Below are 24,676 nucleotides of genomic sequence, written 5' to 3' on the forward strand. Positions count from 1 at the left end.
AAAGACGCCTCCAGGAATTTCAAGTGAAGATGATTTATGCTGTGGAAGTTTACAACACTGGGATGCAAAGCAATTTTAGAACACACTTATTTTCTTTTTTAAACTCTTACTAAGAGCCAGCATTTTCCTCAAGGACATTATAACGCTCTTTTTCAGCTGTACTGTTTCCTCTTTAGGATGAAATAAATCTTCCTGTATAAATCATAGTGCACCTAATGAAGGAGATGGGATCCTTAAAGGAGTATGTAGTCAGAAGTCACACAAAATGCAACCATGAGGGAACTAAACAAATCAGTGCTTTAAAAGTAGCTGAAGACAGACAGCTATAGACACACAAGAATAATGGTGAGTGAAATACGACATTGGCTTTCAGGCAAAGCTCCTTTTCGGTGGAGGCTGACACTTGTGGACACTCAGAACCTTAATCTAAAGGAAAGGAGTGCTGAAACATTATTGGACCACAATATTGTCGAAGGCTTTCAAGTTAAAGTTGATTGGTTCTTGTAGGTTATCCGGGCTGTGTGACCAAGACCATGGTCACACAGCCCGGATAACCTACAAGAATTATTGGACCACATCAGCATGCCCCAGAGTCTTATTTTAGGATTTCTATGCACCTGGTTGAATTACCAAGTACGAGCTGAGTTTATAAGGCTATGCTGGGATGGTTCCGTTTGGAATGATAAAATAAGAGTTAATTCCCCCTCCCTTCTTCCCCACCCACACCTGGGACTTTACACACCTCTCTAGGCCTCTAAAAATAATAATCTACAATACAGTTCTATTCCACCCAAACAAATTAAATCATAGTAACCGCTTAAACTCAAATTGATATTAGCAGCTCCCAGAACCCATGTATCATCATAAACAATTGTTGGGATATGCAGACCGTGACATGTTCGGCTGGGAGCGCTGCTTGCCAAGCACTTGCTTACTTTCTCGGGGGCGGCAGTAATTTAGCACCGGGAGCAAACAGTTTCACGACTTTTAAAAATAGCCCTTCAGGAGACTAATAAAAATGAACCACTTCTTTGGATGATGTTTACAAAACGCTGCCAGCCTTACTTTGTCAGGCTTTGCTTTGATCTACACTGGTGCTGGGATGCACCACCACGCTGACGGAGTGAAAGGCAATCAGGATGCTCTGCAAGGGCTTCTGTATGTCATTATAGAGATTAGGCTGAGATGACTTATGAAAGCAAGGCATAGACAGGTATTCCCTATCCAGCTGGAAATGATCTATGGCTACTTGGAGGAAAAAACTCAACGGCAAGCATGTGGGGAAACTGTCCAGAAGCTTGTTTGCATAACAGGACTGTTGCTAAACTTTTATAAAACCAAAAACAGCCTCCTATTTGTTTTTAATGTCATCTGCATTTTTCAGATGGAATTTATCTTTCAGCAGATAGCACAAAGATAATTGACAAGGTCAAGTAAGTCTAAGAGAGTAGAGTCTCCTATTCATGAATCCGTGAAAACTCTACTGATTCATACTCCTAGTTTTGTACTTTCCCAGGGGTATTAGAGTGCCCTCCCACTTTTCATTTAGTGCCCTTGCAACTCGCTCACAAACTATAATTTAGCAGTATCCCGCTTTTTGGCACAACTATTACTGCAAAGTGTGTGGTATTCTGAAGGACACAAAAGATAAGCTTGCTTCATTCCACAGCCAACAGCAACTTTCCTGGAGAGGCTCTGTACAATTTCCAATCAAACTGGTACAGGTGGGGAAAGGGAGTTTGTGTGTGTATATCAGAGAGAGACTTACATTTGCATCACTTCTGGGTTTGTTAGGGATATAGAATGTGAACGCTACAGAGAGAGAGAGAGGTAGAATCAGTGTTCAAGGGTACTCTTGGACAGGGCCCAGCTCATACATCCTTCCATCACACTTATGGGGAGCTGCTTCCCTGTGATGTCAGCCCAGAGTGACTGTGAAGCGTGCACGAATATCACAACCAAATGGGAATGGGTGATGACCATCAGGAGGGAGAACAACCATCGGGTAGGAAAGAATGCATGCGATGGCCGATATGATAATGATATTATATGACCTGCCAATATGACAAGGACAGTGATCACAATTGGATGCAACAGTATCATAGGGAAGCAACACCCACATAGCTCCATTGGTGTGCATAATTCTCACTTTTGTGGCCTTCCTTCTGGCCTGCTGCTCCCCACCCATCTGTACTAATACTATCAATCACATCTCCTGCACTAAAGTCTGCACTTGGTCATTTTTTGCAGGTTCAGGTACAATGGGAGTGGAATCACTGATTGTGATCTGGGAAATGGCAGCAGCACTCAAAAATCGAACGGGAAGAGATTGTAAAGTTGGCTGTTCCTCAAAGGTTCATATTTCTAAAGGAAAAGGTAGCCCAACATAGCGTGTTCCTTCTTAGATTCTGCCCTTATCCACCAGTGCCTAATTAAACATTGGCAATGTGGTCCTAGACAGAAGAAAGATGCAAAGACCCACACATTAATACTAAAAGATGAAAGAACACAGCTATTGGGCAGGTACTTTAGTTAATTAAAAATGTTGTGCAAGATGGAATGAACAGACCCGCACCATCAGCAAAGAAACAGAAGACATCAAGTTAAGTGCAAAATCCAAGCAATGACTGAGTTGAATGAATTCGACTACTGGATTTCTCATTAGTATGGAACAGAGACGTGTGATGGTTCATTCTCCCCAGGAGTACTATATTTTTACATTACCAATTAACCATTCTTCACTAAGAGTTTTTCAGCATTGTATACGGCCACATGTGGGTTCTGTAAAAACACAAGATGTGTTACCAATGGTAAACAGAAATTAATGACCTTGCACAGGCCAAATGTTTGAATTCATCATTAATGGATGGCCCCAGCCTGAGTTACAGCAGCACTGACGGCCTGAGAGTGTGTTTTGGTTGAGTACTTCAAACATTACAAATTCAGAGACATCTATTACTTTAATTCGCTGAAGACAGTGCTTAGTTTTACTTTATTGGCTATACTGGTGGTAATGGATATATATATTTGGGTGGGAGGGAGGAAGCAATCCTCTCTTACGCATCTTTTCAAAAGAACTTAATTATATTTTATAGCCTGGGCCAAGAGTCCTGCTTGTTTTGTGGTCTAACAAGGTTCAAATGGAGTTCAGGCCAGTGATGAATCAGAAGGGCAGTCAGAGATGGTTATCTCTAAGAGATGAGCTCATCTCCATTTAAGAAAGGCTAAGCAGGTACACTATGTTCAATTGCAAATGCTACAGGGTGGGGGGCATGGTCATCGAATTCTTTTACACTTTTGGTTAACTATTATATTATACACACTGATTTATGTATACAACTGCTATGCTGGATCAGACGATGCTATATTTTATTTACTAAAATCAATACTACTAAAATCAATACTAGTTCATTACCCAACAACACAGTAAACAAACAGGAAATTCACTCTTAAAAATAGGTATGCGTATAAAATATTTAAATATTCTAAGAACTTTTTTATTACAGAAGCTTCAAGTTCGCAGAAAACCATTCCCTTTGTCTCCTAAGTCCTCCCCACATCTTCTATTTACTAGATTCTAGCTGCTCCAGAAAATGCGAACAGTATTTCGATAGCAGTAGAACTGTAGCAAAATATAAAGTGTGAGATCCAGGACTCCAAAGTACTGCTGTCATGAACTGCACATACATCAATTTAATAAACAAAATGTTCCTTTCTCCGAGGATATGTGATTACATCCATTGTGAACGTAGCAGTGTGTATGTGTGTGTGTGTGGGGGAGTTTAGAAAGAAACAAAATAGTTTGGGTCAGTTCCACCTGAATGTCACCTCTGCTTTGCACTTTCCTAAGTGACCTGGCAGGTGGAACTACATTATTAATAGACTATATATATATATTTTTGGAAGATTTCCTTGCTCAAAATCAGCATGCTACAGCTAATTTGTAATTTTTTAAAAGACATGCCAGTTCATCAGTAGCAACTCTGAACTTTATTATAAAGTAACAGTAGGGAACCCAACCAGGATTAATAGTGGTACTCAGTCCCGGGATTAGGGGTGTCTTATTTCATGGATTTTTAGGCCATCTGTTCTTCCCTCCTACATTTAGTCCTGCAGAACTATAAACGCACCTCTACCTCAGGGACTATAGAAAGGAATTAGAATTGTTCTGCTTTTCATTATCACAAGATTCAGTAACTCATTTCATTGTCAGGATAATCCCCTTTTACTCTTTCTTTTGCGCTTGTAGGGTATGCCAAAATGACAAATAAAATCCCATATGTTAGAGACCTGATGAGGTCTCCACCTTTCCTTGAGTGTTGTGTTTAAGCTACTTGGGACACAGTGTCAAAACTGACAGGACCCTGATGCCCACACCCAATATTCATTACGGTTCGTTAGTGATTTGTATAGCTGTCTACAGGCTGAACTTCCACTTCAATCCTCAGTGGCCATTAAAATGTTTAGTTTGTCCTCTGGCTTTTACTGACAAAGAATTCATTTCCTATTGTTCAAGTGCTGGAAAGAGTTTACGGTTCTTTCTAAAAGTAACAAAAGTCTTCTGGGTGCTGTAAATGGATTGTTACTCTAGCATATTATTTTAGGTAGTCAAAACTAATTTGAGGTTTTATTTCTCTTTAGGCTAGCTTGCAGATCTTTAGCATCCCAGGGCCATGGCGACACATTAGCAGAGTCTTCTCAATACATCGAGTTAATTCTGAACGGGAAGAAATTGTTTCTGCTTAACACTCATCATCATCTGTATTAATTTCTAGTGTTTGCTTGAAATCTCTAACATATTGCTTTTTTGGGGGGAAACGATTAGTTGAAATATATGAAATTTACAGGCAATTTTTGTTGCTGCTACATATTTAAAGGAGATACTCATATCACATACAACAAAAACAGCAACAGAAGTTTTTCTGAACTGCAGCTGCACAGTTCATTGCATTTCTTTCTTTAGCCCTAGGTTCTCTTCTCAGCTAATAAAGAGGTTTAGAAAAATCAATTTCCTCCTTTCATTTTGGAGACTGCAGATATTCTTACCTTTTTCTTCTTCCCCTGCCTTAGGTACATAGCACACTGTTCAGAACTATTATACAATTAGCTAAACTGTCCAAAATGTTTCTAAACTTGCTCACATCATGCTAGGATGCAACTTCTGGAGTTGGCAACCTTATCATTGGAAGCTAGAAGTGTATACTACAAGGAGGAGACCTCAAGGGAACATTAATCTACTGCAGAACTGAAGACGGGTTCCTGGTTTTCACGGTCAAGACCCTCATCTGGATTCATGGTTGTTTCCTAAAAAAAATTCCCTAAGGGCTTGTAGGCTAGCAGCTGATCTGCTGAGACTTAAAAACTCTACAAGTCTCTTGATCATTCTAAAAGTCAGGCCCAATCCTGACAGTATCGTCCTTGGAACTGACAACAGAGCATCCTGAATCTATTTTAGCAGCATCTATGTAACAGGGAGGCAGGCTGACCTACTGGTCCACGAAAGAATGCCACTGACCACCAACATCAATACACATTTCCAGCAGAGGCATGCAAAGCTGAATATAATTATGGAAGATCACTGAAACCCAATTAAATGTGTTTCTATAACTATCCGATTGTTTGTTATTAAAACAAAATACTCAAAACTCTACCATGAACTGAAATGGCAATATGAGTGCTGAAAAAGAAGTAGCATTCATGTGAATAAATTACTCTACTGGAAAATATGTCCTAGATAAGAACCAGCAAGTTGGAATCTCAAGCCTCTATGACTGTTCAGTCTTTGTAGTTCAGCAAGTTCCACCCAAACACATGGTAGAACTTGGAAATGGAATACACAAGTGAAGAGTTCCAGGACTCTAACTTGGAATTATACAATGCATACATTTTATTTATTTAATATGCATAGCAGAGTCTTCCCTATTATTTTAACTTTTCAATTCAAATCTGAGTAATAATTTTAAGCAGAGTATACTTTTTTCAGAAAATGGTTCAGAGTGCTAATTTATTTTTAACTTTTATTTTGAATTGTCCAGGGTCTATATCAAACAAAAACAAATAAATGTGGGACATTCATGTGTTAGGAAGACTTCAAAGAAAAATACTGAAAGGTGGTTTTGGTACTATATGCACTACAAAAGAATGGGTGAGATGAGAGGGAATTGCTTTCAATTATCTACTAGTCAATCAATCTTAAAATTAAGATCAGTCCTGTACCCTAACTTAATAAATATAGTTTAACCCTATAAGCTTATATCTACCTTTTAAAAGTCAACTTTGGCCTCAACTGAGAGCCCATCAGCGAATGAGCAGACTTTGATGAGATACATATTCACTCTGTGTTAAGATATGGATAAACTAGAACAGACTTATGATCCTCACCGCAGTGCCGGTTTTTGATGTGGGAAGATCTATCAAGCCTGCCAGCCCAGATGAGATTCTTGTGTTACCTGCAAGATACGGGTTGGGTTTCTCTAAACACAGAATGCTGAGTAGAGAATCTGCTCCTCTCATTTCTGTACATGTAGCTTCCCTATCATGCTGGAAATGGACCAGGGCAAATTTCTTTTTAAAGATACAAGCTGCTATTAGTAAAAGAAAACCTCTTTTTCCAGAATCCCTAAAATGGAAAGTAGTGGAAAAGAGAGCATTAAAATTGCTGATTACAAGGTCCTAATGAATAATATCTGGAACTCTGGAAAAAAACGCATTTTAATGCAAGGTTAGCAGTTAATTAAAAGTCTTTAAAAGTCATTAAGCGAGGTCATAAGCTCTTGTTTTGCCTTCGCAAGGGAGGAAACATGCCTACAACACATTCCCAAGTGAGTAAAAAAAAAAAAAAGACGATTCTCATCACGTAAGAATCCTCTTACATTACAAACCAACGTTCATCTCTTACACAAAGACTCATCTGGAAAAGAGGCCGTTTACACTGTTTATAAAATACTGTCACATAAAATTTGTAAAAAAACATATTTCACTAAAAATAGCTTGCGTAAGTAAGGGATTAGAGCAGTTTCTGCTGCTATAATTGTTCCTTTGTAGTTTTTTCCATGATGTTTTTTGAAAGTGCCTTTTGACTATGTTTATTAAAGTCAGCACATCAAAAAGGATCAAAGCCACTGCTAGTGAGAAGTTTTAAAAAAAACCCAACCTAAACCGAAGTGTGTTGTGTTGTCTCATGGGGGAATTATGCAGATTCAAGTAAACAAGTGCAAATTGTTGAGGTTTTAATGAAAATTTTCTACAATTATTGAATGTGAAGTCATTCGGTATTGTAACATCTGTACAGCAGATGGCCATTCTGTATAAAAGGCAAGCAATGCTACTTTGTCTGTTTTAACAGTACATCTGAGATGACTACTTTTTGTCATTGTACGCCGTTTGCTTCAGCAAATAATTCGTAAAACGCAGCTGCTGCAGATGGTCCCCATAGTTATGTGATTGTAAAAATCCGAAGCACACAGTGAAGTATTTGCGTATTAGTTTCATTTGCCAACATCAACTCTGTTCGGCTGGAAAGGTATATCTATAAAATGTTGAAAATAAAAAGACCAATTCTGACATTAAGAAACCCACACCTAAATTCCTATTTGTTTTGCAGCTACTGCAATTTTATGTTCAAACTGCACTTACTTGTGGAGTCTCCGTGAAAAAAAAATGAATTTAATCTTCTTTATAAAGATACATATTTTTAAATTAATGCTTTAACAAAAATATGTTTTACTAACCTACTAGTATTTTTAATTGATAAAATCATGTGTGAAAATAAGAAATTAATGCAGTTGTACTACATTTTTACCAATATTTTATTTTGAAATATAATTATGCAAAACACTTTAGAATAATGCATACCATAAAACATTTGCTTAATTATTACATTCAGTGGAGAAAGGTTCGTGTGCCTAGACTTTTTTGGGTATTCATAAGGCCATTATCACTGTACCAAGAAGATCAAGTTTGTCTGTCTTACTTCACATTCTGGATAGGGAAGTTCTTCCTGTTTGACAAATGACTCCCGCTTTGATTAGCTATGATACTGCTATCACTTTATTAAGAATGTTTACCAGATTAAAAAAGCATTGCAGAGATTTACCTGCCACAGTTTTTAAAATTCACAATTGGGTTACTTTCCTCCTTAGTACTGTTTAGAGGTAGAACAGTAACTGAGTGCAGCAGAAAGAGACTACAGTCTACTTCCCTCTGAAGCACTAATCTTTAGGGTTGCCAGCCTCCAGGTAGTGGCTGGAGATCTCCTGCTATTACAACTGATCTCCAGCCAATAGAGATCAGTTCACCTGGAGAAAATGGCCGCTTTGGCAACTGAACTCTATGGCATTGAAGTCCCTCCCCTCTCCAAACCCAGCCCTCCTCAGGCTCCACGCCAAAAACCTCCTGCCGGTGACGAAGAGGGACCTGGCAACCCTACCAATCTTGTATTTGGATTATTTAGGCTGGAGTTCACATGATGAAATACAAAACCATTTCTTCCATATAGAAAACTAGCTTATAAATGGGAAGGCATGGCCTTCTCTTTGACAGCTAGCTTTCTGTGTGGACGGACTACTACTACTACTACTACTACTACTACTACTACTACTACTACTACTACTACTACTACTACTACTACTACTGAGGAACTCAGCTATGCGAATGTCAACTATTGTCTGAAGTTGTATATAGGTGTAGGTTTATTATCTCTGTGAGGCAGGGTTGCCCACTCTGGATTGCGATATTCCTGGGGATTTGGGGGTGGAGCCTGGGAGTCCTTATTGAGCTATAATACCACGGAGTCTACATTACAAAGCTGCCATTTCCCCAAGGAGAACTGATCTCTGTAGTCTAAAGATCAGTTATAATTCTGCGAGATCTCTGGGTCCCACCTAGAGGGAAGGGCTGTGGCTCAGCGGAAGAGCCTCTGCTTTGCATGCAGAAGGTCCCAGGTTTGATCCAGGCATCTCCAGTTAAAAGGACCAGGCGGTAGGTGGTGTGAAAGACTCGGCCATGGAGAGTTGCTGCCATGGAGAGTTGCTGCCAGTCTGAGTAGACAATACTGACTTTGATGGACCAAGGGTCTGATTCAGTATAAGGCAGCTTCATGTGTTCATGTGTTCACCTGTGGCTGGCAACTCCACTGTGAGGGTTCAGGTAGACAGTAGGGTTGGTGATGTATGACTGGATCCCCCATTTTTTTTTAAAGTGCTAACTGCAGTAAGAAAGGAGGGAGATCTGGTTTGGGTTAAATTTCCTGCCTCTAGCCCTGTTTTCTCCAATATAATGCTCTCCCAAATTGATTTTTGCCCTATGGGGCAAAACATCTAAGCACTGATCATGGAACTCCCATTATTTCATCAATTTGCACTAACCCTGAGTTTCTGGAATAAATGGATTAAGACAGGAACAGTATGTGATATGTACTTCTGAGCCTGCCAAATTGCTCTTTTCAGCCCCATATGTTAATGGAAAGACACTGGGATTTGAGATATAGGAATATGCTGTAACATATCAGAGAACGAATACTGTTAAGAGTAGCTAACAGGAAACGATAGAATGGGTGGGGGGAGATTAAAATAGACAAAATAGGCTCATAGCTACACGTACAAAGAGAGTTAGTAAGGTCTTGTATTCAATTCTGCTACTGGTTTTTCCATGCTACAATTGAAGTATGACTGGAAAGGCGTGGGAATGCATCTGCTACACTTGTATGTACAGCAGTTTATTTATGGATAAAAATAATTTCGGCCTCCAGCATTTCCACAATCTTTCATGTTCTATGAACCTTAATTTTTTCATTTTTAACTTTTAAAACAATAAAAAGCATGAAGATTTATTGGCCCAAGTAGGAATATTTCTGATGGAAAAGCAATAAATCACCCAGCTTGGCCTGGAACTTATACTTCTCAGCTACAAATTGCTATCTCTTAAGCTGCTTATGCCAGCTCACTAAAACCTGGCTAATATCCAATGGGGAAAAATGCAGTTTAAATGACTTTTACTGAGAGACTTCCTTAACACAGCAAACACAAACCTCAGAAGATGAGCAGAAGATTATTTATGAAGATTATTTATGATAGATACTTTTCAGCTAAGCTTTATGCTGTTCTACATTTTTGAAGTGGTAAGAAATAGTTGTCATACATTAAGATAAATATTTTTTTCCTTTTTGTGTACTTCTGATGATGAAATTTAGGGGAGAAAATTTGGAATTTTATAGTCTTAACTGACAGACCAAATTCTTCCAACTCAAATTTTGAACTCTACAAAATTTCCAACCTAAATCTATAGGTTGTTTAATTATTACACAAATTATTGTTTAATAGGCTTTTAATTATTACACAAAGTTTATCTCACCCTAATTCTTGCTGTTCAAACATCACTCTATAAACCCAATTCAAGAATCCATGCATATATTATAAAACTAACTAATTATCCCAAATTGTTGGATGACAACCACACACTATTCTCAAGGGCCTGGGGGAATGCAGGAATTTATGAACAGACCACAAACATATGTACACACTCTTTTTCCTGCTTTCTTATTTCTTCAAACTTGCTGTATCCAGTTTTGTTGAAGATCAATGAGTTAAAACAGGGTGTGCTCCTACAGCCACACTTAGAGAAGGCAGCTTCAATTTCAGCTTTCACGTGTAATGCCAAACTCAGGTAGAGGGGAGTAAAGGCGTATGTGCACCAAGGGAGATCCTGGGATGACAGTGCAAGCCTTGTGATTTTTAAATTTTAAAACCCTTATTCAGCTGAATTCATCTGGTGAAAGGTCACTCTTTCAGTCCCCAATTACACACAAAACAGATTAATGCAGGTGAATGCCTGAATACAATTCTTTGGAAATATCTGGCTTGAATACAGTTAAAGATGGATACATGGGAGTCCCAATCAGGTAACACATATTACTGAGTATACACTGGCTAGATATAATTGTTAGGCAATTTCCTTCCTTCTTCCCAATACATTAACCATGAAAAAACACATCATGTGGGTGACACAATGTTAGGGTCAGCCCACTTGGTGCCAGAGGCAAAAAGGTTGTGTGTGCCTCCTCCCAGCAGGTCACATGGTCAGACCTCTAAGATGAAGGGGAACCACATGCAAAGTAGCACTGGGCATGTATTGACTTGCTAAAGCAGCAACTCTAGGACAGCACTACCTACATTAGACACAATGCTATTTCTATTTGATCAGCTACTCTAGGAAGCCTACATGCACAGTTGGATTAAGCCTTCTTATCTTCCGCCCTTTTCTTCTACAAGATGAAATGAAAATTTAAAACCCCATGTCCCCTGTCTGGTTCTGCTAGAGATCTTGTGTTAACTTCAGCAAAACACTTAATTTCATGACACCTTATTACTCTCATCTTAATACCACTGTCACAAAAAGAAGGAAAATTCCTTACCTTTACTCTTAGAGTTAGCTTTCACACTCAAATGTCCACTGAGGGTTGATAAAGATGCTAGTAAGCAAGGTTTACTAGGATTTGGATGAGGTTCCATAGAGACCACCATCTGAGTGGTGTGGACAGAAATCTTCTGACAACAGGAAATGCCCCTCCACAGGTTTTCTTGAGTTGAAATCTTTTGAGCTCCATCACCATGATCTTCCAAGTCAGAAATCCTGCTTTTGTAACATTGGGATGTTAAGGTGTCATCCTTCTTTGGAAGACTATCAGCTGCTGAAGTGTTTTCCTCCTGGGCCTCATAATCACTTTTGCTTCTGATCTTTTTCATAAATTGTTTTATTTGATCTAGTTTGACAAAGCTGAAATTGGCTTTCAAAGGCTTTGAGATATCCACATTTATGTCAGCTGTGGACAAATATGAAAGATATAAACAAAAAAGATAGAAAATAATATATATAATTGAATTGAATACTCTTTATCACAATTTTAGTGCAGCACAAGGAAGTCTCATAATCTGACACATTTAAAAATAAAACACTGGGATGCTAATAATGTAACTAATTTTTAATTACTGAAAACAGTTACCACTTTAACTTTTGCAGATTCAGAATTCCAGCCATGGTTAGGAGACCAGAAATGTGTTGGAGGCTCCCTTATCACACACTACATGATTTCTTCCAGTCATGGTGAAATTCCATTGTTGTTCAATACCACTTATTTTCAACTAAGTGTGCACAGACATGACTGTAGTCCTTATCTGATCATTAATAGGCTGGATCCAATGGCTTCCCTCCCCACTGGAAAGAATCTACCTCCAACAGAAAATCCCACAAAGAAGAAGGGAGCCATTAAATAAATCTCTATGTCTGTGTCTTCAGGTGACTAATAAGCCAAATGACCAGATACCCAACTTGGTTATGTTAAGGATTATCCTGATGTTTACAAGACTGATGCACTAATGTTACAAATGTACCTTTTTACCTTTCTCCTGTTTTTCTTTTTTTAATATGGAGGTTTTCTTTGGAATTCAGGGACAGAAGCTGATTAAAAATCCTCCATATCATCCATCCCGTTTTATTAGAAACATATGCATTTGTCTATCAATGTTCAGTTCTAGTAATAACAATACAGAAGTCAAACAAGCTAGGCTAAATAGATAGTTCCCTGTTTTCTGCTTCCCACCACAAAAATGTCATCAAGCTTGATAAACAAGTTCTTGGGTAGACTTTTTTGGCTAATTATATGTATAATTGCATAAATATTCAGACTGGAGCCTTCACAGCAAATGTTTTAACAGTCACATAATGACAGAAGGATTATTTTTACACATGAGAAAAATTAGGTAATAAATTCATTTGGCATTTTTAAAGAAAAACATATGAAGCAGAAATAACATTGTGCAACTAATGTTCTTTTAAGGCACAATATGACTTCTATGGAAGTCAAAAGCATTGATTTTAATGGAACAGGATGGCAGCTTTACACTATCTCATCCTTTTATCCACTGCCATTTACTTTGAGGAAAAAACACAATAGACACCAAGCTGAATACAGGATTTACAGGCAACAATGTCACAAGCAGCAGCAGCAGCAGTATTTATTCCAGACATGATTACACATTTCTGTACTGCTTTGATTAATATTCACTGCAAAGTGGATGGTTAAAAGAATAACTGCAACCACCTTATCAACATGCCAACCCTGAATGCATGATGTGGAAGAACTATGATAATATGTGTGGAACTTACTTCCATGTTACAGCCACAATCCTAAAATACCATGGGATGGGGGGATGACAACGTTTTTAATGTTACTATTGTAGCCCCTGGCCACAAAGGAGGTTTTCAGGTTGGAATAGTGGGGAGACACTGTGTTTATGAGACAGAGAGAATCTCCCCCCCCGGAATGCGTATACAATTTGTTCTGAACTTTATATATTTTAACAAAGTATCTCACAAACACAAATTTTCTTCTTTTTGGGATTAATTATTTTGCTTTCTTTGTTGTACTTCTCTGACTATGCTAATCCTTCTGTTACCAAAAACCCATGAATGCCAAATTATGTTTGTTTATTTAATGGTTTTTAATCCACTTCTCCAAACGTTCAAAGCAACTAACAGGTTAGAATCACAATACCTACAATAATGATCTACAACAGGCCATGCTTACAAATTAAAAACACCAGCAAAACAACACCCCTTCTCTTTCAAATGTGCTATGAAGAATTATACAAGCAACCTGAACGAGGGGAATGCATCCAACATCCTCTGGTACATAATCAACTATTAATCTGCCTTTATTTTAGAATATTTAAGAGAAGTTTGATCAGTAAGAATCTAGCAAAAGTGTCAAAGTGAGCAACAGAGGCAGCCTCTTTGGAAAGGCTGGAGTTCATGCCTAAAGCTACCAATCTTATCAAGCTCAGCTGGACAGGTTACAATCACGGTTTAGAGAAAAAACCTTCTGCACCCCTGTTATTGCCATCTCATAAGTCTGCAAATGGGCTGTATGGTCTGCTCGAATTCTTCATGTTGCTCAAGTCACTTTCCCACATGATACAAATCTGCCAAAACCTCAGCATGGTATTCATGGAGCAAGGGATGAGGGCTTTGGACAGCAACCCTGTCTATCACACCAGACCAAGGGCTTGACAGAGGCACTGTAAGGGCTCCTGAAATCTCCTACAGTACTTCAGGAAATCATTCAGTATACACAGGTTTCCTCAGGGATCCCATTCTAATCAGTTCACCACCTGTGCAAAATGGGTGATCTAATGCTAACCAGGGCACAAACAGAAAGCTTTTAATTACTACTCCCAGTTTCCCAACACCTGATAGAGCACAGAACAATAAAATGGCAAAAGATATTGCACAAACACACTCTCATTTATTGTACACTCCCAGGTAGTTATTTAATTGTGAGAAGGCAGAGACTCACATTTCAATAATGAATTCAAAAAGGGGTTTTGTAACCCAGAGGCAATGCTTCAGTTAAAACACACACACACACATCCCGTGAGAGACCAAAAATCAGAGTAAACTTTTTTTCAATGATTCCTCTCCATTTTAAAAGTTCCAACCATTTGACTCATCAGTTATTAAATTACTTACATTTATGATGTATTTTGAAATCTATTTGAACACCGATAGATTCAATATGCCTAGTTTTCAGAAAATCATAACATCAATAAAGAAAGATTATATTCCTCACTCTTGAGAATCCTATCTCAAATGTCTTATTCTGCCTTTTTAATCTAATAAAATAATATACATCTGATAACTCAACGCACTGTGAATATTCTTAGCCAAGCAATATTGGATTCTTTGATTATCTTAGTACAACTCAAGAAAATGTGAGAAAACTGCCAAAACTGTTTATGGGGACAATTCATTGGAGAGCTATCTCTCTGCCCCTTAATATTGTTTTTTCAGCTATCCAGATTGAGATCAAGAGCTCTGCGCACAATTTGTGCATGATCCAAAGCCATACCAAGCATTTCCTTTTGGGTAGTCCTCCTTACCAAATCCTAACACTTAAAAAACAACAACCACAACCTCCCCTGAGAGACAGCTTGAAAGAGTCTTAAAAACCTCAGCTCCCTGAATTCTTCCTGCTGGATTGGAAAAGTTGTTCACTTTGATCCATGAGCTCCAAAATATCAGGATTTTGTCATTATCTCCTAAACATATTTCCTTGGAAGAGCTAGCTTGCTTACAATGAAATGCCCTTAAGATCCTAAAAGTTCAACCAAGGTTGTATGATAAGTATATTCCTTCAAAACATTTGAAAAACTATATAATGGGAAAGCTTATGGTTTATTTTATCTTTGAATTGTAAAGGCTGAAGATGACAAATTGCTTGACCTCTTCTCCTTTTGCGACTGCTTTTATACGTCTCACAGATGATACTGAAATAATGATAGGATGGAAGGAAACAAATGTCAGATCCTATACTCCCACCTCTGCTTCTTGCCATAAATCTTCTCATCAAGCCTTCTTCCATTGCACAGAATTAATTATTTATTTACATTATTTATAGTCTGCCGTAGGCATGTGCACTAATATTTTTGGTATTTTTCGGGTTTGGAGTTATTCAACCTGGAATTTTTCAAAAATTTTGCAGATTAATGAACTTGAACCTGAAAAAAAAAAACCTCTCCCACAGGCAGTGGGGATCGGAACGCAGCCTTCCTTCTGGTTAAGTCTGAAGCTGACTGTCTTCTACCAGGAGAAGGTGCTTTCCTGGATGATCAAGTCTGCCCTCACCGGCAAACAACAGAGAGGGTAAAAAAGCGGAGCACCTTACAACCAGTTTGTTCTAAATAATCTATCACCTGCAGGAGATACTATTGTTATGGGTTTCTAGTTGATGCTGTTTTCCAGGTTTCTGCAAATCACTGACCTTGCTAAAGGGCATAACTGTAGTTTTTGGATGGAAAGGGGCATAGACCCTTTTGATGTATAACTGAATGTATGTTTGAGGTGGCAGAAGACAAAGAGAGCAAAGTACGGAGCAATGTGCCAGCTAAGCCTGATAAGAGGCCCATTTGGACTGATGGTAAAATTAGAAGCTGACCAGGTTTAAGCAAAGAACAGGAACCAGTATTCTGAGTAACAAAAAATATACATGATTAACACTTATTATACAACTAGATGCTAAAAAAATTAAGGAACAATTTAGTCCCAATCAATTTTACTGAATTGTACTCATAGTCATTAGGATGCAGATATAGAGACAGGTGGATGCAGGTAACTGCAGAAACCGGTTCCAATAACACCAGGAAAATGATTTATTGATTAGTCTAATGTGATCCAGAATATTGATGATAAAGATGGAGAATGCAATCAGCACCCTTATTCCAGATCCATGGATCAACAATATTTAATCAATCCTAAATTAACACACAAAATGAAAAAAGGAAATGCTAATGGGATAGGAGAGAATAACAGCAGAAAACAAAAGCAGAAAACAACTCAAATGAATAGATTCGTCTCACTGTAATAACTTTCTAGAATTGGGCTCTGCACCAGGTGAGGCCATACCTGCCTTAATAAATACTATACCTCTTTGCAACCTACTAGAGATATTTGCTACATTTCTCTTCCTTCTTTTAAGAAATGCAGTTATATAGCTACGTCACTATTTCAAAAAACTATTTGTAAAAAACCAATGAAAAAATAACCCTACTAGAGCGTTCAAGTGTTTTTGCAAATGACCTTAAGTTAATTAAAAAAGTCTGCACCCCGGTCAGTTCCCCTTCTCACATGTCAGCTCTCATTAAATCAAAAAATTCTCATTTCAAAGTTAACCAACACCATGGTTAACAAAACTGTTAAACTGGGATCAAATGGGCACATTCCTAGGTTTATATATGATGTCATGCTAAGCAGCCCACAGCTGAACTCGCAAAAAGTATGAATGATTTTTCAATATAATAAGTATCTGATCTAATGCTAATTCTCTTTCTATAGGCTAACTGTGCTGGGAACAGGTGGCCCTGCTTTCAATTATGGAGGGCTAGCATGCCAGTGTGAGGCCTGGATTAGTTCACCTTCTCACAGGGAATTTGCCTCGGTTGGGAATGGATTTATTATGGCTTCACACATGGAATGGAGCGCATGTCAACTGAGGGCAGTGACACATCATATGATTCAAATTAACCTGCTGTGGACTGTTCCGCAGGGCTGAGATTGTGTATTAAAATGACGACATTTTAAAACAGCTTGAAAGAAACCAGGATTGTCGAAGTGCAATGGTTCCAATTTGTTCCAACTAATCTATCACCTGCTGGAGATATTATTGTAGTGGGTTTCTGGTAGCTGCTATTTTCCAGGTTTCTCCAAACCACTGACCTTGCTAATGGGTACAATTGTTGCCTTTGGAAGTAGAGGGAGACACCCACCCACCCACATACACAAAGTGCTTTTTTATGTACGACTGGATGTGTGTTATTCATCACAACATGAAAGCACAGAAAGATGGGGAAAAAACCAGACAAACAAAATTCTTGTAGCCCTGTTTGCTGAATGATAAAACAGCATTGATCATATTCCCTAATCTGATTGCATAAAATGTTCTACTGAAAATCATTCCAAATGGCAAAAATTCAGCAAGTTAATAATTTCATACATATGTGTGTGTGTGTTAAGTGCTGTCAAGTCGCTTCCGACTCATGGCGACTGTTTTTAAAATATGACAAGGGATGAAGACTGTAGCAGACAGCATGCATTCTTCTTCGACTTGTAATTATTAAGTATGTTATATTTTATGAATCACTGGCAGTTTTTGTAATATATTATGATAAAGATTTTGATAAATATGGTGAAAAACACTCTTAAGTAAACTCCCACTTTTGATGTTTTAATCTTTGAAAATAGTAGTTATGCACTAGAAATAACACCAAGCTAATAAAACGTCATCTTTAGGATGGCCAGCAGCACTTACAAAATCCTGTACGTGATCAAATACATTACTTTTTATCAGTTTTAAAAGTGAGAAAATAATGGTGAATATTCAACTAATCAGAATTCAAAAACCCATCCATTCACACAGAAAAACAAAAATGACTCTTGTGGAGTTGATGGATTTTTGCTGAAGAGCTACCCATACAGGCTTAGGAGATGAAAGTGCCTTTCTAACCAGGATAATTTTTCCCCCAGATTGATTGGAGACTTCACTTTTCTTTGTCATACATGCACACATATAGGAATGAGTCTGCTCCCTTGGACTCATTCCACATCGTTGTGCAAGAGTGTTCTTACCATGTAGGCAGGTCTTTGTTTGACACCACACTTGAGGAAGGAGGCCAATCAGGTGGAAAGACCCACATGAGTGGCCCCACCCACATAGTTAGAAGATCCATATGCACATTCCAGTGTTGTGTGCTCATGTTATAGGGAAGAAACTCCCACATGTATAAATGTGTGTTAGGGTTGCCAGTTCTGGTTTGAAAAATACCCGGAGATTTTGGGGGTGCAGCCTGAGGAGGTTAGGGTTTGAGAAGGGGAGGGGCTTAAATAAGGTATAATCCCATAAACGCCGCCTTCCAAAGCAGCCATTTTCTCCAGGTGAGCTGATTTCTGTCACCTGTACATCAGTTGTAATCTCAGGAGATCTCCAGCTACCACCTGGAGGTTGGTAACCCTAACATGTGTGTTGAGAAGGAACCTTAGGGCAGCTTCAGCCATGTATTTACCTACTCATTACCAACAATTAACATGAATTTAAAGAAGGAAAATACTAGCATAAAACTTAAATAAAGCTTTTCCTGGACTGTATCACTTCAGGCTGCAGGTGGCAGAGGGCTGCATATTTGAATTAAAGAGAAGCTATAAGCAAGTCTAGCTTATCAAAACTGAAATCTGAAACTAATTTATCCTTAACTTTTCACATATGAATGGAAGAAAATGTTTAAACACACAGAATAGCTGACATTTATTTACTCAATATATTTTGAAGAAACTGGAATAGTTCTATTTTGCTAGCTTTGGTAGAGTTTAAACAAATGTGCAGTAAAACAAATTTAGTTCTGTTGCCTATATAGCCATCAGTAATGCACATACACACTTTGGAATATTTATAGTTGCAATATAACCTTTAATGATTGTTTAATGTCAGCCATCACCCCACATATTTATAGCATGACACACATAATCATGAGCATTTGTTATCAGCATATTTATTTATTCTCTTTTTGGCGTGTATCTCTAATGGCTCCTGCCGTCTAAGTGCTGTGCGTTGGTTTTGGTGGAGCCATTTGGAACTACAACAATCAAGTGGCTTTGTTCAGACAAAGTACAGAAAAAGTTGCATTCTTGTTTATTGTGAGTTATTGCTGATACCACATCATCTGAAACGACCGAGTGTCCAGCTAAAAAAATGCACATGCTTTCTCTCCCAATGTGAACCTGTGTGACAGCTTACGTCCTCACAGAGTCTCCTTATGGTGGACCTCTCTTTAAGGGCTATTCATTGGAGAGCCACCTAGGCTCGCTGATTTATAGCAGCAACCTCAGCCCTCTAGAACAGTCTGCCAGATGGTTTTCAATTCTACAGCCAGCGTAGGATGTTTAGATTGGTTTTTGAGGGATGCTAAGTGGGGGATGTATTATGCTTGTAGAGGATGGAGGGTTGCTTGTGGGTTTATTTTGCTTTTATGTTTATTTTGTTATGTTTATTTTGCTTTTGGGTTAAAAAGTCTAATTTTAATTTTGCTAACTAGCTTGGCTACCCTGACTTGGATAGCCCAGGCTGGCCTGATCTCGTCAGATCTTGGAAGCTAAGCAGGGTTGGCCCTGGTTAGTACGTGGGTGGGAGAGCACCAAGGAAGTCCAGAGTTGCTATGCAGAGGCAGACAATGGCAAACCACCTCTGAATGTCTCTTGCCTTGAAAACCCTACTGGGTTGCTACAAATCGGCTGTCACTTGATATCAAAAGAAAAAAAACTAGCATAGGTGCTTTAAGGTACTACTGGACTCTTGCTCTTTTCTACTGCTACAGACAAACACGGCTACCCATCGTGATCTACTGCACTGTGTATTGGAGGTCTCATGCTGTTTGATTGCACTGTAATTCATCTTGAGTGTCAGTGAGAAAGGCATGCTATAAACAAATAATTGTTTAATTACAATATAATATTGTGATAAAATATTTTAGAGTGGGCAGCAAGACAAAATAAGGCTCAACTTTTGCTTATGAAAGGAAATGTCAGATATAGACTAATTTCTATTTATCATACCACTTTAATTTTTTTTAAAGAGACAAAACCCAGTCTTACACAGTATTTACCCCCCTGTGGAATAGGAATTCCCCAACATTTTATATATAAAGAAAACTGACAACTGACTTCAAATGCCTAGCCAAGTTGGGCCTGACAGGCACAGCACTGCAGTGGTTTCAATCATATTTTGGAGGATAGGATCCAGAAGATGTTCCCTGGGGGGCTTCTCTTTTGCCCACAGCCATTGGGTTATGGGGTGGGAGGGTTCCATAACATTTCACATTGCCCCTCTGCCATTTAACATCTACTCTCTACAGCCAGAGATTTGGAACACAGTGGCATACAGTGTGACGGCCACATCACCTAAATCTACGGAGGCAACAGAAGTGAGAAAGTAGATGACAAGAGGAGGATGAAAAATCTAAAACTTCATCTTGACAAAATGGAAGTTGGGAGTAAAACTAATCCAGGTATAGGTGTTTGACAGGTCCTGGACAGGATTAAACTCCCTTTGAAGATCAGATAGCACTCTGGGGGTACTTCTGAATGCTTCATTCTCTTTGCATTTGTCAGGAGTGCCTTTTACCAGGCTGCTGAGCCAACTAACCCAGCCTCAGTCATACACAGCAACATGCACACAGGGCTACTATTGAAGGCAGCTTGGAAACAACCGTTACTTCATAAACTAACAGCAAATGTCTGAGGCTGCTGAGCCAACTAACCCAGCCTCAGTCATACACAGCAACATGCACACAGGGCTACTGTTGAAGGCAGCTTGGAAACAACCGTTACTTCATAAACTAACGGCAAATGTCTGAGACTTGCCATTTTCATTATCAAACTGATACTGATATCATCTGCTCTGTTCATCAATTAGTTTCCTGGCATAATTCAAAAATCAGTTATTGAGGTGCTTTGGGGTCCACGAGAGTAAAAAAATTAATTATAAATATACTAAAACAGCAGGGGGAATGTCAAGCACAAGGCAGTTCATAAGGCAAGACAAGCGGGCTGCATTTGTTGGGTCACACACTTAACAGGCTTACACTAGCCAGAAAATTCAAAGTTTAAATTTTTATGTTACTTGTACTTAAGCTATAGTTTTCCTCGAGAGATGTAATTCACATATCAATAGATTAAATCCCCCCCTCCATTTGGGGCTAACACTGACCCGTTTTGCAGAGCTTCAAGTTTGAGAAACGCCAGGTATTCTCAGTATGTCTTCGATTTCCCCCAATTTCAGGAAAATATTTTGGGCTTCCCCAAAAGTCAGAGACTTTCTTGTAATATTTCTGTCTTGTACATGAGAACAATAAAGGGAGAAGTTGATAACAGGATTTCTGACACTTCTCTTTCCATGGGATAAGACCTCTAGCATCTAAAGGACGCCATGACCTGGATAGCCCAGGCTAGCCTGATCTCATCAGATCTCAGAAACTAAGCAGGGTTGACCTCCAAGGAATACAAGGGGTGTGACGCAGAGGCAGGCAAGGACAAACCACCTCTGAACATCTCTTGCCTTGAAAATCCCCCCAGGGGTTGCCGTAAGTCAGATGTGACTTGACGGCCCAAAATAAATCTAAAGGAAAAATGGCAGAAGCCTTCCCCAGTGAACTGGGATTACTATCACAGGAGAAAGGGTTTCTAACTTTCCAAATAAATGTTGGCACCTCCTGTTTTGAGACCCATGGGTACATCACAAACTAACTGTTAGATGTCCCTTCACAGATAATGATGGTACTCTTTACCTGGCCCGTTGAGGAAGTCTATAATCTGGAATGTGATGAGAGGAGGTGGGATGCCGCTTTTAGGATCTATTTCTCCTGCCACTGTTTGTAACCACGTCTTGCAGTAGTCGAGAGTTTCTGGTAGAGTTTTTCCAGGATCTACAGGTGATAAAGTCCAGATATGACATGTAATTAAAATAACAGCTAGCAGTGTACTGGAGAAAAATAGATGATGCATACGTGTAAATCTTATAAGAGTTTATGACTGATATTCACATACCATTTACTTTGTATAAATACACAGAGACAGAGTACACATACGTTGTAAATTCTGCATTATGGTAATTACACATACTTTGTAATGGATACGTCACCAAAGACTATCATACCAAAATGCATAAAGGCACCATATATGGACAATTAATCTTAGCTTACATGATCTGATAACTGAACACACCCTTCCTAAAACAAGTCTATGATCTCAGTTCAAAACTAACAGTAATGCAATTTAATTGTTCATAGACATCTTTTTAAGACATTTGCACAAAAGTAAAAGAAGGCTAACAACAGAATGCAAGAAAGAGAATAAACTATAAACAAGTCTTAAATATCAGAAAACCACATGCTTGGAGATGCAGTAGAGTGGTTCTACTTATGGGATATTTGATACAGTTTACATTTTCACTGACATTGCAATCACTTTTTACTGCTAGGCTTTTGAAGTTAACTTCAGTAGCTTTTCCTCTTGGCTCTCTTTAATGGAACCCCTTTGCTCAATCCTTAATATTCCCAATTGTGACTAAAAGTTCACATTTGGTACTTCTCAGTTCTATGTCTTTCTTCAGGTCCTGGACAATGTATATGAGACATTATCACTGCATAAAACCTTTTTAATCTTTGGCAATCCACAGGCTTTGTTATAGTCTCTCTCTCTTTCATAGCTGCAGCCCTTGAGCATTCAAAAACATTTTTTGAAGAATTTAAACAGCCGCATTTTCAGTTGTAGGTTTATTTTGTTTTGGGTTGATGATCATAAAATCCATTACCATCATGACCCTTGATCCTTATAGTGATGTTTATAGAGAATATCCCCCTCAACATTCAGATAATTTCACTGTGTTACCCACTGCATTATTCACCTTTAAAAGAGACTGGCTGTTTTCTTTTCGGAAACAGTAGTTTCATGCTTTCACTTACAGTCAGCATATGGCAGTGTGGTGTGAACTGGGCACATAAAGTCTATTTTGGAATGTCTTTCTTAACCTAGTCACATGATTCATATAAAACCTGGCAAATATGGACCCTTATGCAATTTCAAAGAACATACTGAAACCAATGGGTTGCGACTTTAGATCTATATAGAAAAAGATTAAAAGTCCGCACATTCTTCTTAGGTTTCCCCCCCCTTTATTTGTTCAATTTTCAGGAACCGATTTTACAGCAACATGTGTGCTATGTGCTATATACATTACAATGTATTCTCTTTTTACTTTTTTCTCACTTAGATTAGTGCATTTCTATGATAATTACAAAACAATACAGTATGGAAGAGTATGAAAAGATTTTCTGCATTCTCATACTGTAACAGCAAGCTCTTCAGAACCATTACTGTTTTTTTTTGTAAAGGTAATACTTCATGTTGCCTCTTTAACAAATATCAGAATTTATTTTGAGATGCTAGGAACAGTATGCTGTGACATGACAGCACTTTACACATACACACACACACAGAGGAAAAGTACTAGAGAAAGTGGTCAGAGCCATGTACAACCAAATGGTAAACAAAAATAAATTAGTTATATATACTGTTAAAATGCCTTATCTTTAATGGACCATGTCATTAATTTAAGCATAGTGTAGTTGTGGATGGAAAATTGCTTTAAAAGTTGACACACCTATTAATTTTTAATTTTTGAATTAAACAAGTAAGCAGGGCCAGATTACCCGAAAGCTCCTCTTTAAGAACTCAATTGTGAGACTGTTGATTTTTCCAGAAAAAAAGGACATAATCAATAACATCAGCCTCCTTACTAGAGAATTAGAATGCAGTCAATTCCAGAAAATTACGAACCTGCCATTCTAATGCTTGTCTCAGATAAACTGGCAGAAAGCATGATTAAACAAGAATTATTAAATATCTCAAACAACAAGCCTTGGTGATAAAAGGATCAGTATGCGTTCTGGGGCAAGAAGGGAAGACTTTCCCCACCAAGCTTTTAGAACAGTATGTGACTATCAGCACACACAACATATTGTGCAAATTGGTAGCTATTTTAATTTGTTCATAAATGATCTGGAACAGGGGGGGAGCAGTGTAATGGCCAAGCCTGCAAAATTATTTAGGATAGTGAAAACCAAGACTGATTGTGAAGAGGTCCAGGAGGATCCCCAAAAATTGGGTGAGTGGGCAACAATGTGTTAAATGTAGAATTTACTGCCTGAGGATGTAGATGGGTAAAATGCTATTAGACAAATTCATGGAGGACAGGTGTTTCACTGGCTGTAAGCCATGGTGACTAAAGGGAAGCTCAATGTTCTGAGGCAATAAAACTCTGAATACCAGAGACAACATTAGGGGAAAGCCTTGGCCGCTATGTCCTGTTGTTGGCCCTCTAGAATAACTGCTTGGCCAGCCACTATGAGAGACAAAATGCTGGACTAGATGGACCACTGGCCTGATCCAGTAGGGCTCTTCTTATGTTCTTACACAGAAACTTAAAAAGTTTATCAGAAAGCCATTCACCAAAGATTCTCAAGAAAATCTAGCAATCTGAAAGTGGGAGGGCAGGTTCTTTCAGGGTTAACTAGCTAAGAAA

The 24,676-nt window shown here is 38.5% G+C and overlaps 1 protein-coding gene across 2 annotated transcripts in view; it reads right to left on the reverse strand.

Moving 5' to 3' along the window:
• The window catches only part of VPS13B (vacuolar protein sorting 13 homolog B), a 410,777-nt gene that overhangs the window by 98,158 nt on the left and 287,943 nt on the right, over positions 1 to 24,676 (reverse strand). For both annotated transcript variants that reach the window (XM_056853998.1, XM_056853999.1), the window contains exons 35-36: positions 21,882 to 22,019; positions 11,411 to 11,818 (exon numbers count right to left, since the gene is read on the reverse strand). In XM_056853998.1, the coding sequence (XP_056709976.1) occupies positions 11,411 to 11,818; positions 21,882 to 22,019 (546 nt within the window). The remainder of the gene's footprint in view (positions 1 to 11,410; positions 11,819 to 21,881; positions 22,020 to 24,676) is intronic.

This window comes from Euleptes europaea, chromosome 8, assembly GCF_029931775.1.
Source record: "Euleptes europaea isolate rEulEur1 chromosome 8, rEulEur1.hap1, whole genome shotgun sequence".
Taxonomy (NCBI): Eukaryota; Metazoa; Chordata; class Lepidosauria; order Squamata; family Sphaerodactylidae; genus Euleptes; species Euleptes europaea.